This window comes from Stegodyphus dumicola, chromosome 7 (assembly GCF_044657685.1).
Source record: "Stegodyphus dumicola isolate Sdum_Otavi_A_Nest chromosome 7, ASM4465768v1".
In the NCBI taxonomy this organism is placed as follows: Eukaryota; Metazoa; Arthropoda; class Arachnida; order Araneae; family Eresidae; genus Stegodyphus; species Stegodyphus dumicola.
In genome coordinates this window covers 44808787-44829564 of record NC_140774.1, presented here as the reverse complement: position 1 = coordinate 44829564, position 20778 = coordinate 44808787, and the positions used below count along the sequence as shown (strand labels likewise).

Sequence of the window (20778 nt, the reverse complement as noted above, 5' to 3'; positions counted from 1 at the left end):
CGCAGTATCTAAACGCAGCTTTAACTAATCATGGACACTTTCCCTTTCATTATAATAGGTTTTCGATTAAAAATTGTGCCTTTCCATGTGGCATGTGTAATGTCGATACTGAGCACCTGTTGTTTAGATGCTCTTCTATGAAAAATATTGTTCTAAGATTTATTCCAGATATTGCTAAATTTAATACCCTAAAGGATCTAAAAAATACAGTGACTAAATTGAAATTGTCAAATTTCTTAAAATATGTATCTGTAAATGAAATGAATTTATATATTGATTGTGTTTAAAATTTCCTTGTCGATTTTAAGAAAAAGTAGGATGTTTACGATATTCTGTTATTTTATTTCTTTGTATATGTAAGTAACGTATTTTTATGCGTGTAAGTAACATGTGTTATATTTTAAAAAGTATATAATAATGTGCTTTTGTTGGTGTAGCTGGTAAATCTCATCAGGTCCTCATCAGGTTCATATTTTAGTTGTTTATTCTATTTAAAGTTATTTCAGGTAGTATGGTGGTAGTTCTACTGCTTAATGGGCCTAATTTAGGCCTTGCTTTAAGATCTCAATGTTTCTTTAATTAAATAGCTTCGCTAAGACCTGCTGAGCCTCTAATGGCGGTACAGGAAGTTCGACCAGTCATGATATGAAATCGTGAATAGGTTTCTCGGATTCAAAGTAAAATTTTGGTTAAGTGACCAACTATGATTAGCTAGCAAAAATTTGTTTATTTTATCATTTTCAAAATATGATATTCATGTTCTTTGATAGGAGATTTTTAACAGTTCTTTAATTTGGATAATGAATGTTAAATCGCAATTTCCCAAGAGTTAAAATCAGAAACGGATTTTCTAAAAACACAACAAGAAATTATCACAATTGGTGAAAACATTTCCTTAAAGTTGAACTCGTAGAGAATCCGATCAAATTTATAACTGAAAGGAAGCTAAAAAAAAAAAAAAAAAAAAAAAAAAAAAAAAAAAAAGACAACAACGCTATTGTTATAATTTCTAATAGCAAAATGTCTTTCGTGATGGCTAGAGAAAAGTTTTTTAAACATTTTAACAAAGCCTGTGGTACAAATTCTGTATTAAATGGCAACTGGTTTCAAATAATTGAGTTCATAATAAAGAAAAGAATCTGAAGAGCAAAGCTTGAGAACATGATATTCGACAGAATAAAAGGAAGCCATTTTTGTTGTTTTCCTGAATAGAATAACATGATTTCATGGGAGGAGAGTAAATAGAAAAGGTTTAAGATAAGCAGTACTGCTGAAATCAGATTTTTTTTTTTTTTTTTTTTGAATGAAGAAAGGAAGGGAGTTGTCTAATTCAGTTTCAAAAGTTAGCTCGAGGTATCGAATTCATAACAGATAAAATTTCAGTCCACTCTTCATTGACCGATAAAAGCGCGTGTCATCATGAAGGGAAAAGAATGATTTTCAAATAATTTGATCTTAATTACATGTAAATGTAAACAAGTACTGCAGAAAGAGGGATTACTCGCAGTTAATCCTTCACTTTGATGGTAATAATTATTTTGGGAAATGAAATTGTAGTGTTTAGGTGGGTTAACTTCTATCTGGATACAGAAGTAGCAGGAAACTACACAGAAGAAAGGTTCAAACCCTTTATTAACTCTTTAAAATTTACACTGCGTCAACTCAACGCTAACAAACTTCGCCTCTACTTGGGCCGTAACTGAACAGCAGGTAACTGAAAATCAAAAGGTGAAATGTTTACTAAGTACTAAACTAACCTACAGGGCTCAGCGAGATACCGAATTTCGTCCCTCCTCTAAAACTAGAGGCAGCAGATAAATGCATTTTAAGCCACTTGAACCAGCAATCAGCAATTGCACCTACGGCAGAGACGGCTGCTCGAGCCCAACTATCTAAGTTCTCTCCTAAAACCTCGGTATTTAAACTTTTTCTCCTCAAGTAAAATTTACATTCTCGTCACGCGCGCTACCAAAGTTAACTATTCTGGCACTGACAATTAGGGGAATGAAGGCTTATAGGAAAGTCTGAACTAAAATTTAAATTATTAGTTGAAATAAATATAAATCCCTACAAAATGAATCTTGATTTTAGAAGACATCAACGAGTAGGTTAATTGCTTCAATTTCATTATGCAAGAGCTGGCATTTCTCACTCAAACAGAAGAGAAACACTCCAAACTGAAACAAAATTAGCAAAGCAGCAGTGTTGTGTTTGGCCTATGTTATTATGTGTAGTCTTGTGTTTAGTCAAGAACTCAATCGATTTCGAGGGCAAACCGAACCACGGATTTTGTTGATAGGTGAGAAAAATAACTTGAAAAAATTAAACTTCTGGAGCATCTGTACAATTTTATAACTGACAGAAGGATGAAATGGAAGCACAAGAATGATACAGTTGCCAAGTTGCCATTGTTATATACAGTTGCCATTGACCGAGGATTTTTTCCCGTGGTCACTGATAAAGGCCTTTAAATTTTGAGCTTACCATCAAAGAAGACATTCCGCTGTTAGAAATAACATTAATAATCCTGTCGTGCTTCCATTCCATCCTTCTGCCTGTTATAAAATTGCACAGATTCCCCAGAAGTCCAATTTTCAAGTCCTTTAAATAATCCTATTAATAAAATCCATAGTTCGATTCTTAACGGTTCCATTTCGGACATTAATTTTTGGATAATTTATAGCATATGTGTTAGTGTGATTTGAGATATATCTGTTAAAATGAAAGAGCGTTAAAGTTTCATATCAAGGAACACGTACCTTATGTCCGAAAAGGCGAAACTGAATCATAGATGGAAATTAAATCAATTTTGACTCGGAGTCTGCAAAAATTATTCAAAAATCTTCTTGATTGGTGTATTCAATTTCCTTAAAACGTTTCACTTTCCCAAATGTTTATCTTGTTTAGTTAATGATTTTAAGTCCAATCCAGTCTTCATAACGCTTTTAAATTCTATTAACTTAATTTTTTTTTCAATTTCGTTACAATTTTTACCGACAAAGCATTATGAAGGACTCCTGTATCTTTTCGTTCGCGTTATTGCTGTATATTGGCTATATAAAAGACTTCAAACCGAAGAAAATTTCGGAAACTAACAAGATGATTAAAATGCTGCTCTGAAAATGATTTTCAAGTTGAAGAAACTTTTTAATATTATTCAACATTAGCAATACTTCCCAGCCTTGCGGAAAACGGCTCGTGTAACTCCAATTCTCAAGCACAAAAGCCAATCAATGAGCCCCGTTCGTACAGGCCCATGCATAAGTAAGCTCATGAGAGCAGTTATCCTCAAATGTGTAAGAAGTCATCTAGACAGAGAAAGAATATTTTGGTTTCTTAACAATTTACCAACCTCTTATCAATTACATCGTGCTGTTGAACACATTTTGGAGGGCTTTTGCCAAAAGAAATTCACAGTAGGCCTGTTTATCGATACAGCCAAGGCTTTCGATCGTGTTTGGTTGGACGGACTTATTTACAAAATTCACAATCTGAAGTTCCCAGATTACATTACACATATAATTATATCCCATCTGACAGTTAGACACTTTGTCGTTGGAATTTCTGATACACAATCAACTCGCTGTGCTATTTTACCTGAACTACAGGGGTTCTTACTTGGTCCTAATTTATTCAATATTTACGTGAACGACATTCCTAGCACACCTTACACTACACTTACAATGTACGCTAATGATACAGAGATCTTCGCACAGAATGCATTTCTTAGTCCAGTTATTTAACATCTTCAAAGCCACATACATGTACTACAGGCCTGGCCTATTAAATGCAAAATCGAAGACAAGGTTGACAAGACCATTGCTGTCATGTTCACCAGAAAACAGAGCATCCATCAGCATTTGAAGTTATATGGAAAAACTCTGGCCTGGGCTAAGCAAGTCCCTTACCTCGGGGTGATCCTCACTAATTCTCTCACTTGGACCCTATACATACAGTCTTTACTGCTGAAGTTTCGAACTTGTAAAGCTAAACTGTATCTCTTAATGTCTGGAAACAGCATTCTATCTATTGACAACAAGTCAGTCATTAATAAGTCCATGTTGCGGTCTATGCTATATTATTCCTGTCCAGTTCGGGCATATTCTTGTAAATCTGACAGAAAAAAACTTCATACTGCACAGAACTGTGTTCTGAGGTAGATCTTCAAAGCACACCAATACGTTCGTAATAATGTCATTCTTGAAGAACTTAACATTGTACAAATACGATCATTTTATTACCATTTTGCACGAAATTTTCATGCAGAAATGAGGGCACTTAGTCATACTAATCTCCGGATCTATAAATGTAAGGCTGAGCAGCATAAAAAGCGGCGCATTGCCATACTTAACCCTAAGGTGATGATGGAGTAATTAGTATTTAATGTCGCTTTGTTTATAAGTTTTCTTCCTTGATTTGCATTATTTTACTGTATTATTATTGTATGTATTCCTTTTAAATCGTGTATCACATGCATATTCTTGTAAATGTGCATTCATATTCTTGTAATCTCACATGCATATTCTTGTAAACTTTACCACTACTACCACTTGCAATGTGCACTTAAGTACTTTTTGTTCCCCGCTCGATCAGCTTTCTGAACAATCTCCTCCAATTAAATTACATTTATAATACATTTAAAAAATTTTTCAATAATGTGAATTTGTTATTTTATTTCTTAATGTATTATTAAGTATATTATTTTGAAGTTTTTAATCGTTCGATTCGGGATAGAGCACTGGGCCCAAGCACCTGGATGTCTTAAACACCGATCCACGTCAGCTGTTGCTTTCCAGTCTTGCAGATTTCTTTGCTCCTGATGACGAGGCACCCGTACCTCTTTGTCCTTGAAATTGATTAAATTCTTAACTAAATCTAGGACAAACACAAGGTTTTTGCTTTGTTAATTTTATTTTTTAATTAACCCGAAATTTTATTTAATACATAAGAAATTAGGGTTCTATGAAATTTTGATGCTGTGTCGAGTGAAATATTAATAAAAAATCCATTAATGTCAAAAGAAACTAAAACAGAATGATAAGAAAATATATTTAAGTTTGTCGACAAGAAAAAATATACTTAAATTTGTAGATAATATCAAAAGAAATAAAGAAAATTCATTCCTTCTTGGTTCCAAATTTATGTATAATTTCAAATGATTTTTTCATTACAAAAAAATTCCCTTCAGCTTTTATCTAAAACTGAGTATGCATTATACTATACTAGCTGATACCTGCCCGCTTTGCTGGCCACACTATCTATTTGAATGATACTTTGTTGGTTATTCTGGCATGCAACAGGAGATGCACTACTCCTGCTCTTTCCAGATTCCTAAATGAGTCCCCTTATTAGGGTCCTGACGTATGTAAAAGTCCACAAATGAAGCTTTTCCAGTTGAGATAGCCTTGTAAAAGAATCTATTTGAATGTGAACCTAGACTTCTTATATGGACGAAATGTCTAATTTCGAACTGGTAAATAATGTAATTTTTTTAAATTTTAAGTGGGGAAATATATGAGGCCTTAATTTACATTTTATTCTAGCATGCTTTTCTTTTACATATAAATAGCATTCAGTTGGTTTCAGATAACAAAATGTTTTCATTATATTTTTGTGAAGTTTCTTAAACTGCTACATTTTGTTGGGAAACAAATACAAAATTATATTATTCATTAATGTATGACAAATAATTTCAAAATTTGTCCCCTATTTTTAGGCCGTTCTTTCAAGATTTCAACAGCTAGATCCAAAAATCTTATTCACAGCAGGAAATTTCGTTTTCGAAGAAAATGAGATTTTAATGGATGAGAAGATACCACAAGTGGTCGCTGGTTAGTACAACATTTTCAACTCCAATAGCATTTAACGCTTTAGCAAAGCTGTCAACTAACCCAGATTTCGATTTTTAGCTTTTACTAAACAAACCTACCACGTAAAATATTTCCTAGGAAACAAATGAATTTTTTTAATTAATAAAACTTAAATTGAGTAAATTCTATTCCCTCAACTCCTAGTCATCGGTGGAATAATATTTCTTATTAAATTTTACTTGATCTGAATTATCTTAATCTACCATAGACCGATGTGGAACTTTTTATGAAGATTCAACGAGTGTTTAATAAGTTAATAGTTGCATTTAACTTTGCTTTACATAAATAAATATTACATTATTCAGTTTCTTTACACAATAGCGTGCACATTAAATGTTACTTTTATTTTTTTCATTTATCTGTTTGACAATGTTTTTCGATACTGACTATTTTCAACCGATAAGGTTTTAAAGTCTCCAGTTTCTTTAAAGACGGTAGATCTGATTTTCTTGACGTTTGATTACAGTTACTAAATTTTAAATACGTTGAAATTTCTTTCATTTCTTTACCATTTCTAAATAAGAATATCCATCCTCGAAATGATATTAATTATATTCTTCCATGTATACTAGACGATTTTTTTGGTGAAGTACTGTAACTAAATAATATATAATAAACTTATGTTGGTGTTACGGAGTAGGATATCGCGCATGAGCTGGAAGATATGAGCAAAAAACTGACGCTGACATTACATGATTTCCTTGTACGGATATTAAATTATATGCATTTTTGTTGCACTTCATGAAAATTTATTTCCTTGAATTGCTACATTAAATGTTCCTTGAATTTACTTAATTAACTGATTCTTCGAGTCAAATTGAAATTGACACAAACAAAATTCAAATTTCGAAATTAAATATGCCGATCAATATTTGTTGCAATGGAGTCAAATTTCTTTATTTTTATTTTTCCATAATGAGTACGAAACTTTCCCAGATATTAAGTACAAGCGGCATTAAAAGTTAGATTTCGTTATTTAAGTTGAAAGCGCCAAAACATGAATATTTCCGTCATTTAAACACTTCTGTAACTAGAAGTATATGACTATGACCAACGATTGCGAACATAAAAACCGGGTAAAGACTTTTATGCCGGGTAAGAGGGTGAAATATATATATATTTGAATTAAACAAATATTCTCTTATTCATATAAAGCTAATTTAAATTTTAAATTATAAAAATTTAATTGTATACAAATAGAAGATTAATTATTGCTGCGAACTAATTTTCAATATCATTCAAATATATATATATATATATATGTGTGTGTGTGTTTGCATGTGCGTGTAATAAAAAGTAGTCTTTGAAGTAATAATATTGTAGAAATAGTTGATGACGTAGAAACGTAGAAAGCTTAGAACGTAGGATGTTGAATTCGTAATGAACAACAAGAATTTTGATTGCGTAGAATGTTGATTTATGATGAAAAGGAAAGTGGCAGCCAAGGCAGGTTAAATCTTCATTTTATTTCAGTAAACATATTGCAGCCACTAACAACTTGACACACTAATCGTGCCTGTTTCGAGCGTTTACATTTTTTATAGCTTTGCTGTTAGAAAAGAGCAGTTCAGCTAGATGGAAGTATAGAAAGCAATTGCGTTGTGTTCAGGATGAAATCTTAAACTCAGTGTTAGTTAGTTTTAGTTCTCAGTGCATTTTACTGTAAAATCATTACTGGCTGAATAATTGTTATTTTGAGTTTTAGGTCCATTTACATCATCAATGTGATGTAAGTGTCATATGACATTGATTAATCAGTCTCGATATGACGCAGTGCAGAAAGAGATTTATGTTTTTAGAATAGAGAGAGGAAATTAATTTAAGCATTAAAAGGCTATTGGCAATTTATAATTTATGTTTTACATATTTTTATCTTATATATACATATATATATATATATGTCTGGTACTGCTGATTGTAATAAAAAAGGAAGATGCGCAATTAGATGTTATAGCAGTCCCACATACAAAATTTGAACGTTCTACGGCTAATCGTTTTTAAGTTATGAGAGCTACATACGTACACACGTAGGTACAGACGTCACGAAAAAATCCATTTTAAATCCACTTAACATGTGTTTTGGAAAAAAAAGAGTGCTTTATTCTGTCCGTACATACAGAAGCCAAGCAAAACAGTACTCAAAATGAATTCAATAACGGTCAAAATGAATATTTACGTTGAAATCTGAAATCTGCAGCTTTTTGTGTTTGCATTGATTACTTTACGTCGTACAAGGAAGTAGAAAAACTTCTAAACTTAATTCTTTATTATAAAATGTTTTCAATCTTTTTTTGTAGAAATAATTTTATAATGACTTGTAGAACTGCTGTCGATTTAACGCTCATTTTGTTATTTAATGTTTATGTTGAATGTTGTCTATTCCTCTGTAGAATACAATTTTTTTTGTCTTGCTCGTATATTTCATGGAAGAATGGTTGCCAGAGCCTCAAGGAGGTTTGACTTCTGTAGAATACAATAGACACACTATCTGCTAGTAAGCCATTAAATCATGAAATTGCATTACGGCTCTAGGGCTCACTTTTGAGAAGAGGTTAAAAATAATTACAGTAAAACAATAATTTTAATCAAGAGTTTTGGAAGTTTTCTGTTGAACTGAATGTGTGCAAATGACTGATGTTGAGGAGATTCAATCAGAGAGTTTTCTACATTTCAATAATTTTAGCCTCTACAACTACAGACGTCTTTCTGCAACTGTAGCATGTGCATTCCTGATCAAATTGAGCTTTTAATGGAAAAAGGTTTATTCTTACGTTATAAGGTATTTTCTTCCTTCTTTCCGCATGCCTTCGTGTGTACTTGGAACCATACTCGAAGCGTATTCGAGAGGTCCAGTGTTCAAATCCTGGCAAGAGCACTGTACTTTTTTCACGTCTCCTGCTTCCAAAAAAACCTAATGACCCTGCAAGTGGCCGAACTAAAAGATGGTGGACGATAATTCGCCAGAATCAGGATTCCTATACTCCCCGATCGCCCTTTAAAAAGAGGAGAATGTAAGGTATTTTCTCCCTCCTTTCCGCATGCCTTCGTGGTGTAACTGGAAGCATACTCGATGCGTATTCGAGAGTTCCAGGCTTCCAACCCCAGCAAGGCAACTTCACTTCAGGTCTGTTAATTTAAAAAAAAAAAAAAAAAAAAAAAAACTACAACATCTCAATACATTTTCCAAAGTTTAAAAATAAAAATTAATATGTTGAAAATTAATATGAAACTTCGAAATAAATTTTAAATTTTCAGAGTGTTTAACCTTTTTATTTATTTAGTCTTTACTTTCTTCTGTGTTTTTCAAAATCTTGTGTGTCACCAAATGAACGAAACTTTTTTTTTTTTACTATGTATGACTTTTTTTTTTTTTTTTTTTTTTTTTTTATTGCTTGTGTGTATTTCTAGGTTTGCCTACGCTTCAGAAAGTTGTTTATGCTCCTGGAAAAGATGGTAGCACGAAACAAATTATTAAAGACACACCCAAATGGTAAAAGCAGTAGTATTTCATACTTCAGAACTCTCAGTACAATGTACCATCATACTAAGTAGTAATTTTCAAATCTTTCGTTAGCCTCATGTGATTTTTATAACAAAGATTAAAGAAATTGAAATATATGCAAAATATCAGAATTCAGCTTGCAATTTTGTAGAGTTATTATTATTATTATTAAATAAAAATATTAGTATATCTTTGATTATAATTAATGATCCTTTGGTCTACATTAAACTATTGTTTAAGAAGTTAAACATTTCCAAGCATCTTCTGCTCTATTTATTATTCTATTCCTCGACATGAAAGATTTGCTAGTCTTATTCCAATTTAATTGCCCACTTTTGATAAATTAAATAAGGCGAGTATTGTACCAAACTCAGTAAGTACACAAATATACAGGTTGTTCCAGTTAAATGGGTAATAGGATTTTCATAAAAGAAATTAAATTGTGTAAATTAATGTAAGTGTTGATATGAATAAAAATAACAAATTTGATATAAGAAAATAAATAAGTTATTTTGAAGATCTTTAAATTAAGAAAATATAATTTTTTTGCAAAAATGCACGTAAAGATTTAGCTCACATGTTAAAATTCATAGAAAAATTTTAGCCTCATATATGAATGCCCTTTTTTCATGTTCGTGGAAAAGGAAAACAAAGTGAAATGCCAAAAATGCACTAAATATTTTGAATTAATAAACTTCATTTTCAATCTTTTTAGACTTCGTATAATATCCGTAAAAGTGACGAATGAAATATACCATAAAGGCAGTAGTTTCTTTCAGAACATTCGGATTCGTATAATATGCGTAAAAGTGGCGAATAAAATATACCATTATGGCAGTAGTTTTATCAGTACATTCGGATTCGTATAATTTTCGTAAAAATAACGTGTGGAAAATAACGATAAAGAGTCAATAGTAACTTCAGCCTTTTTCATTCGTATAAATTTCGTAAAAGTAACGTGCAAAAAATACCATACCCTTATTTCACCAAAATTATACGTATATTTTTGGAGACGTGCTGCGTGGGTCTTTATTCCTTTCATTAATAAATAAACTCCAGAATAGGTACTAAACACCAGCAGTTTTAGTTTAAACAGTATACAAATTTAATATTGTTAAGTATCAACAATTTTAGTTTGTTGATTAAATGTTAAAATACTACTATATACAAACAGGTGTAGTTCTAGTTACTGAATTCAGTAGCGAAGCAACTGAATTTCGACAAATTATTTTGAAAAAAAGACCGATTTTTCAAATTTTGAGTCAAATGAATATTTATGTAAGTTCCTTTAAGCAATGTAAGTATTAGTGGAGGCTGGCTGGTAATCTAAATTTTGAGGATGCAAGTTAAAATCCCCGTAAACCTTGATTATTTGTATATGTCTTTCTTTTCATTCTCTCAGATATAATATTCTCTACTCCTCTTGTGCACGCAGCGTACGGTTTCACTGGGGAATGGTGTACACACCGGATACCTAGGCCGTAGGCCTACTTCTATCGAACAAGAATTGGGCATTTTCTAATTATGGGTGCATTAGTAAGGTTTAATAAATTTTTAACCATAGTTGAATGATTTGCTTATAAGCATAATTAATATAGAATTGATAGCTAAAAGAAGTAAGTGTGGTGAAACCGTGCAGAGAGAACTCTGAAAATTCACATCTAGCCCAGAGCAGAACGAGCTGGTGATTGACATCCTGAAAGATAAACAATAGCATCGAATCAGACATAGCAAGAAAAAGGGCAAGTGGGATTCCTTCCGTGAGAGGTTATCATAAAGTAAAAGGCATGCAAAATCTAACACGTGAGATGGTAAACATACACTAATAATAATTCAATTAATAATAATGCAATTAGGATACAAGAACACTGGCGTTGAGGATAAATAGTCCATCGGGATTCATTCGTAAAAACAGTGATGAGACATCTAGGCGTTGGCCACTTCAAACAAATGCTTTGATGAGGCGATTCGTATATTAATAAATATATGCTGCAAATTTCACATGCTGAAAATACTTTCGAGATATGTGCATTTTTAAGTGCCGTTAAAACCTTGAAGCCAAGTTATTTCAATATCAAATGTTTCACTGTTCTAAATTATTCAGACTTTTATCGCACAGAAAATAACTAATGATATGCTTCGAAAGATTTCGTATCGACATTAGCAGTAAAATCCGTTATGGGAGAAAATGTAAAATTAGATTTTGTTCCTTCTTTGGTTTGATATTTATCTTTATGTAAGCACATAAGGAGTTCAGCCTTTGGTTCTTTCATACTTAAGATGCTAGCTGTTACATTCCGGAAATAACGCAAGAAAATATATTTAGATTTTCTGTGCCGAAGAACAGATAACGAGCGAGTAAAATGGCGAAATTTACACCTTGAACCAAAATACAAAATCCAAAACACGTAATAAAAATTATAAAGTTGTAGTTTTATTCTAGTAAACATATTAAATGATTTTTTTCTTCATTTAAAACCGAACAAAATTTTTTAAATAAATAATAATGATATCGGAACAAATTATGTAAATTACAAAATTTTGAGCCGTTAAAATCAAGTTTTGTCATAGACAGTTCAAGTAATTTGATCATTGAAGCATTGAATGTGCAATACGGGTACATGAAAAGCGAAAAGTTATTAAAAACAATGATAGATTTGCGTGGCTTTCAAAGTACTAAAAATATCAACGTAAGTACTTGTAGTAATTAGATCAAATAAAGTAAGATGCGTAATTATGAAACATAAAATTATAAAAGCGTTAAATCAGAACTGCTGAATTAGATATGTTTTACAATGAAAGTGAAATTGCATATACACCAACACTAATGCTTCCATTTCAGCAAATATTGTTGAATTAACTTAATGTGACCGATTCGTAGGCGAGTCAAGAGAATATGTCTTTCCGGTACACCACACTCATATCAAATAAAAATTTCTGACTTTCAGCTAAAGGTGTCATAAGCTAAAGAAGTCGAAACTTTACTAAATTCATCTTGTGGCTAACCCTTAATAATAACAACGTAAGCGATTTATCGCCATGTCTTCAGAAATACTACAAATACTTTAGAAAGGTATAAAATACCCTTTATTTTAAAACTAAGTAAGGTGAACAGAAGGCAAACCTGGTGCTTACAAAGCAGCCAGCATTTATGGCAAGAACTCAAAACTAGAAATTCAGTGTAAAACTAAATCGAAATGGATAATAGTCAAAAGATACTCAGAGTAATTTAAACGCGAAATTGCCTCTTAAAGTTTCATCAGTGTGAAATATTATCGGCCATTATAATCGACGGCTGAAGACAGGAAATCTTATCTTAGGAATAGCACATCCAGCAACGTGGCCTTCACTAGGGAAAACATACTCCGTCTAAACCATCTCAAACCCTCACTAAATACACGAGAGCTAATTTGCATTCTGGCGAGCAAATGGAAAGAAAGAAGTGACAGAAAGGATGGAAGCTATTTTTAATTAAAGGTAGGAAAACTGATATATTCTTTACATTTAGAAAAATCTCCCTCTCGTGTACGTCCACTAATAGTACAGATACAGATATGAAAATTTAGTCAACTATAGAAATTTTTTTAAATTGGAACGGAAATTGATATGCATTTTTTACAAACGAAATTGGCTCAAAGTTGACAAATATATGGGTATATTTTAATGTGCAAATGTAATGCAGGGCCGTTATTATCAGCTTCAGTTAGCTTTATTTGCTGCCCAAATAACAAAACTTTTAACTTTCCTATTGCAGGCACATGTAAAAAAGGCCTTCTTAACATTCTTTTTTGCCCTAAAAGAGAAACGAACCGGAACAAAATATCAGAAGAATCTAAAATAAAATGAAAATTTTTTTCTCTGGGGCATGGAACAAGACATTCGTGCACTTTGCGTTAGCTAAAGAAGAAGAGAATCTGAGAAGACAGAAGACTGAGACGGACAAAGTCATACGCATAATTCTACGTCTACTTGAATATGTTTACTATGATATTTTTCGTTATAGTATAATACTTGCTGCACGAAAGATCTCAGGCAGATCGTCCTGGAGTGCTTTGCCGAAATGAAATATACCAAACCATAAGTTCATTTCAACTACTGCAAAATTTTTCGAAACAGAAGACATTTATCTCTTAGGTTACTTATTTCCATACACAAGGAGAAAAAATATAAAAATATGCCTCAATACTTTTAAAAGCAAAAATACTGTTATAAGACAGAATAACAATGCACTTAATTTTATTGTAACCAAAAGGCAATGGTGGTGTATATATTTTTCAGCATAAAATTGTTCGCGCTTAGTCCTATAACGAAAAAGCTCCTGTGATTCTTATAGTTGAAAAATTTTATCTCAGTCGAAATGAATTGATAAGGAAAATATATTTTCCCTCTATAAGTGTTAAGATAGCTCGTATATACTTCTAAAAAAAGTTGCTTGTAGAGTGACGTCCTATATCGGGAAATATCCACCTGCTGTTGGAAACATGCTCGGAATTTTTAACTTCATTGTATGAGAGAAAGAAATGCTTATTAAAATGTTTATTCTGAGACTTTTGCTAACGTATGTACACACACACACACACACACACACACAAAAAAAAAAAAAAAAAAAAAAAAAAAAAAGTTCCATTTTTACGGAACGGACAATCCTTTTTTTAAAAATAAGATGAACATTTCTCCTGTGGGTACTAGCATGCAAGCAATCGGCTATTTCTGAGAAAAGAATAGTCAAAATAAGTTTTTCTGCAATCTTATTTTGTCTGATCTCCAGAAATGCCGCCGAATGCCAACCATAGGCCGATTAGATAAAACCGATACACAGTGGCATTTCCTGCCGGACTCGGTTCCAGATATTTTATGTGTTGGGATTTTTGCAGTTTTACACAGATATAAAATGAATGCTAACTTATTTTTTAATTCGTTTGTACACTGCGAAAAAAAAAAGCAGTTCCTTATCTCTCGTTCTACTGGGCCGATTGACGAAATTGAACTGCGTCTTTCGTATCTCGAAAGCGCGACTTAGGATATGTATTAGATTTATATATAGCATTGTTCTAATATAGGTATTTTGACACAAAATCGGACTTTTTCTGAAATGACATGCTCATTTTTTTCCATATTTCGATTCTACGACTCAAATTATGCCAAACTGCCAAGTTTTGTAAAAATCGCACAAGTAGTTTTTAAAAAATCAGCGCTCAAAATTTTAGCTTCTCAATGTTATTTGATTGTGGATATGTATTTATTACTCTTTTTTATTAAACTTGATTCTTCATTTCACATTTCAAAATTTAGGTTCATTCCAAATAAAACTCGCCCATTTTTAGGATTTATTTTTAATTAATTTTTATAAATTTTTCGAAAAACATTTTAAATTATAACCTATAAAATTTTTTCCATCATCTTAAAGTAGATATATTTCTAAGCATGCCTGCAAAAAAATAGAGGTTTCATTCAAAATTTTCTAAGACATACACGAATTTACATTTTGGCGGGGTTTGAAATTTGGCGTATTTATAAGTGATCATAACCAAAATGTGATTTACGCATTTTGTTAAAAATTCTTTGAAAGTATGAATGATGACTCTTTTTCCGCTCGTGGACAATGGAAAAAAGGGAAAGGAGAACAGGTTGCTATAAATTAAGAAGTTCAGCTAGAGGCGAAAACTGAAATAAGTTCTTAGCTCAAACTGAAAAAAGTTCGCCAAGATAAATTTTTAAATTTCTCCACAAATTTCTCACCAAAAATTACAAAATTTAATATCTAGGCATAATTTGAGTTGTAGAACCGAAATATGGAAAAAATCGATATGTTATTTTAGAAAAAGTCAGAGTGTGTCAAAATACCTATATTAGAACAATACTATAAAGAAATCTAATACATATCCTAAGTCGCGCTTTCGAGACATGGAGAATACAAGAAAATTTGAATTTCATCAATCGGCCCAATAGAACGGGAGATGTAGAACTGTCACCTTTTTTTTTTTTTTTTTCCCCCACAGTGTACCTTTTTTTAGTTCATTAAGAGCAAGGTATGTGTTGCCTACTTGCCTATTTCTTGCATTCTGAGGGAAACTGGCTCATATTCATTTTATAGGTGGAGAAAACCACGGAGATGGCTATACATCTAGCTAATTTGCCGGAATGCTAACTATCACTCTTCAGCGGTTTTATTCAATCGGCTACTAGTGAGCAGTAGTTTTATTTTCTTTCAGAAAATCCTCCACAAAAAGCATATACCTTCTAAGGGAGATAGTCGTCATAAACTTAGCTATAATCAGTTAACTCACCTATCTTTTCTTGTATTTTTCGGCGTAATTAGAATATCAGCGCATTTATCGCTTTTAAAGTGAACCTGAAATCTTCAGCATATTGAAGGCTGAGTATACATATGAATATACTTATTTGGCAAATTTGAGTTTATGTCAGAAACGAATATAATTATAATGAAACCTTGATATGTCTAGCTTATTTATAAATAAATTTTTTATTTTGAAATAAGTCAAAACTTATTTCAAAATTTTTCGAATTAAAATTTTTATTTTCATTCTTATGACTACAAATTTCTTATAACTAAGTTCTTATAATGGAAATTAACTGTAGTGTCTTCAGAAAAGATAAACAGAATGCACTCTAGTAAGTCACTCGTTTCTAACCCACCAGCGGCAGATCAACAAAGTCACTGAATAGTGGTAGTTCGACCTAGGTTCGACTCCATGTGAGCGGGCTGCCTGCGTGGGGGTTGTTGTTTCTCCCATGTATATGAGCCAGTTTCTCAAGTTCCAGAAAGTGCTCTATTAAGGCATCCCTTCCTTTACAGCTTTAATTTTAACGGAAAGACTGATGCTTCGGAGACAAAAATAGAAGGCGTTTTCGAAAAATAAGGCCAATAAAATATTCAATTTCACCATTTGTTAATAAAAATTTATTACTTTTTTAAATTGCTTCTTTAAAAGAAAATATAGTGCACAAATCATATTAATTACAAAACTTTTTATTTGCAGTTGCTCGATATCGGAGTTTCTGAAAGAAGCGAGAGAAAGAGTGGGGAGCGCGGATATTAAAATGGAATTCGAACAACTTCCTTTCGACCATCCTTTCTGTATTAGTTTCACATCGGGCACAACAGGTCTTCCCAAAGGTCTCATACATTCTCAAGGAGTAAGAATACATATCTGTTTATAGCGCTAAGACTATGATGAGGCGACTGAGACATTTATCTCAGGTACACAAATAAAAGGAGCACTAAAAGAGAAATTGATTTAAAAAGAAAATAATTTATGACTAAAAAAAATTGAAATCTGAATTAGCTCATTTTTTCCCCCTCAAAAATATTTTATGGTGTTGAAGGCAAGGTTTTACAACATATATACTTTTGAAATTATTAAAACTTTAGGTGCTACTTTGGTAGACGGTTGCACGGATTTTGGCGATTTTTTTTTTTTTCTTTCTTTTTTTTTTGGGGGGGAGAGCGATACTACTTATAGTAAACCCATTTCTGGACAAGTTATTTATGGTAATCGATACTTTGTTTTCATTTTATATTTAAACAATAATGTGTTTTATTATGCATAAATTCCATGTTTTAAATATTATTTATGTCTTCTAAATATTAAAAATCAATTTAATTTTGCGTTTTTATTTGAAGTAAAAACTTTAGAGTTTATGATATTTTATATAATTTTATGTCGTGGATGATGTAATCAATGACGTCACCTTGCTTTAAAAGTAATTGGTTTTAATAAAACCAGTTGCCAATAATTTATAGACCAATTGCTTTAAAAGTAATTGGTCTATAAATTTAATCTAATGTTTTAAACATTTTTACGGCTGTTAAATATTAAAATACAATTTAATTTTGCATTATCTTTGAAAAATGATTTTATTATGTATGATTATTTAAATAATTTTAATTCTATGCGTGATGTAATCAGCTCCTTGATTGGTTACTGAATATTTGTGCATTACCGCGCCATTTTAAAATTTTATTATTCATCTCTTCGAATTCCTTAGATTTCATAGGGAACGGATATGTCCCTTTCAAAGATGAATGTTGTTATTGGTAAGTACCAAGAATTATTAGTATCGGAATCAAAAAATTGTCCTTTGAGACCTTGTTTTGGCCGACCTGGCTTTCCTAATCAAAGCTATATTTATAAATTGTTACAAAGGTCAGAGGAAATTTATTTGAAATTTTTGGAGGAAACCTGGATAATTACTTCTTCAATGAAGTGCGAGAAATGTGGATCACAGATGAAGATTGTTAAAAAAGCCGATTCTGAGGACGGCCGTATATGATATTGTGGTTCACGGTGGAAGAAATAACCCCGCTGTAACGGTAAAAAAAGTATTCCTCTTTTTTTACCGATAGTAAACTTCTAATTGCTGTTATATTAGCTTTAGTGTACGAAGCGTTCTTATTTACTTATTTTAATGTATTTGAATTTAAGTAATATTTTAATTCTTTTAAACGTTAGTATAATGGTTTTTAATTCGATGTTCAGTTTAAGTAATATTTTAATCCAATTAAACGTTAGCGCAATGTTTTTATAAGGGTATTTTTATTCTATTCCATTGCTATATGAAAGTAATAATTTAACCTTACTTTAGTATTTTATGCTCGTAGTAAATGTTTATTTACATTTGCCTGCCATCTTAAAAAACAACGTTTTCAACAAAAAATTAATCCATTATTTTTAACAATATTTATTTTTTTTAAAGTTTCGAATACTTTACTATGAGCAAAATACGTAAGAACAGCGTTTTTCAAGATGGGTGACGATTGTTAAAACCACGCCAACAATTGCGCCAAAGTAAGCCGCCAAAAATCCGTGCAACCGTCTACCAAAGTAGCACTAAACTTTATTTATAATTTATATATAACTAATAGTTATATTATATTATAACTTATTTATAACTTTAATTTCATGGGAATTCTAAAACTCGGAATGAGAAACACTGTGCATTAAAAAAATACATAAGTATACTGACAATATTCGCGTTTATAAACAGTAATTCATTCTTAATAGTAAATTATAATATTGTAAACAGAATTTATCCTTTAAGGGGTCATCTATTATTAAGCGGATCATAATACCTTATTTGTTTTATGGTTTTATATTAAAATTTACTTCTTACAATAATTTTATATATACTCAATATAAAAATTTCCTATATACTCAATATAAAAATTTCCTATATACTCAATATAAAAATTTCCTATAATGCTGAAGTTATGTCAAAAAATAATTCTAATTGCAATTTAAAGAACCAGATGGTTTGTTTAAATTTGGATTTCAGGAAATTTTTCATATTCAGTTCATTAAACTATGCATAAAATTTTTTTGTATCCAATTTTAAACATCTATATATAGTTATGCATCAAAGAAAAACAAATTATTAGTTTATCGACCTATATAAGTGTTAATTTTAAGAACATAACATATCGAGAAGTAACTTCAAGTATATAACAAATAGTGAGAAGTAATTCAATTTTTTTCAGTTAAGATTTCGTGAAAACACGATTTCCCTGAATAGTTGATTAGAATTTCAAGAAATTATTAATTCTGCAAACACCAGATCTGTGAAACAATCACCCATTATTTTGCTTTTCACGTGATAACTTTTAGTACTGCAATTAAATTTGAAATCCCATAAAATTTTTGAATTATTACGTTCAATAACAATTATTAAAATAACGCATGCAGTATTGTTTAAATATATACTGTACCTAGTTACAAACTCATAAATATATTTTTACACTTCTTTATTAATATCACGAAAATTATGTGCATTTACAGGCTTTAAAAATAACTATAGCTTTAAGTTAAGATTTCTCAAAACCATAACTTTCCTGCTTGCGCATTTGATTTCTTTAAAACGGTCAAAATTTTATGATCTTTATATGAGTATAAAATGACAAACTATAATGCTTCCAGCATAAAATATTAAGCAATTACGTTTGGTTTTATGTTAAAAAATGGTCGATTTTGCAGTCTGAAAAATAAAATGTATTATTTAAGAAAATATAAATAAAATCCAATTGCTTTATAAGCAGGTCATTTCAATTTTTTCTATTTTTCTAACTGGAAGATAAAAATTATCTAAAATAATGATATGTTAAATAAACTAGTTATTAAGACAATGAGGTTAAAAATGTGTGATATTTTCGACACATTTTGACAATGAACCACTATCCAAGATAAGTAAAATACATGTTGACAGATATCGCTGGGAGGAATAGTAGTATCTATGCAGCAGAAGCGAGCAATACGCAAAATACTTGGTGTTCAAAATTCCTGAAAATAAATGTTGACTCGTCTTCGTTGAATCCTTTAATATCTATGAACGTATTAAAACTACGACATGTTGATCCGTGTTGTTCGTAATATTGAAAAGTAACAATGGGTAATGTTGACCCGTTGTTTCCTGAGAAATTAAATTTTGTAAACGATAAATGAAAAGGACACTTGTACTTAGTATCCTGTCTCGACCTCTGGCTGAAATTTTGGCAACAGTCGCCAATCGTTACTCCGAAGTTCTAAAGGAAATGAGTCATTAATAATTGAAGATAAATCTGGCCCGTCGACAGGATAATGCGTAAATACCATAACAGGACATCAGTAATGAAATGCACATGGACTTAATTAAGACATGGAAAACTAACTTAGGGGCTGTAAATATTAAAAGCTTAAAACCTCACTGACCCCGCTATCTAGCTCATAATGTTTAAATTAATTTTTGAGCTAGGAGTATGCATAGCAATCACGGAAAGAAGAGCAAGATTCAGTTAGAACTAGAATGCCTTTTAACCGGCAGCAACGGGACTGCGCAGATTCCGGATAACTGAACGTATATTTTTTAAAATTTACTTGCTCATGTTTGATGATGTCAGTTGTAGATATTGCAGCATACGAAGTCTGGCGACAGTGTCTTTGAACTATCGGCAAATATTAAATAAATAATACTGAAAATCATACAGATAATTTAAAATTAAAGCACGTAACATGAATTTATATTAAAAAAAATTAAATAGCATTTTAAAACTACCATATTTATTATGACATGAAAATTACGAATTTCTTAGTATGATGGCATATAATTTCGAACCCTTGCTTGCTTATAAGATTGTATCCGTAGTTTTAAAAATTCGCTCTATATGCAATAAAGTTTCATAACATCGCGAACGGGCATAGACGAATATTTTTCATAAATTCTTATGAAAGTCTTTAATTCTTCCTCAGCTCCTTTCCACATAACTTTCTGTGTTCGTCTTAAACATCACCCCCTCCTCATCATCATCTTCCTCCTTTCGCAGTACATGTCTTATTATTTTGTCACCTTCTTGAGAGAATGCGACGGGAACAGAACTGCCTACATCCATTCAATCCTGCAACTTCTCTCCTTTAA

General features: G+C 31.3%; 1 protein-coding gene across 2 annotated transcripts in view; it reads left to right on the top strand.

Annotated features, from left to right (window-relative positions):
• LOC118190353 (acetoacetyl-CoA synthetase-like) overlaps window positions 1–20778 on the top strand; it is a 106136-nt gene that overhangs the window by 43597 nt on the left and 41761 nt on the right. For both annotated transcript variants that reach the window (XM_035361057.2, XM_035361058.2), the window contains exons 7-9: window positions 5717–5831; window positions 9279–9360; window positions 16374–16530. In XM_035361057.2, the coding sequence (XP_035216948.1) occupies window positions 5717–5831; window positions 9279–9360; window positions 16374–16530 (354 nt within the window). The remainder of the gene's footprint in view (window positions 1–5716; window positions 5832–9278; window positions 9361–16373; window positions 16531–20778) is intronic.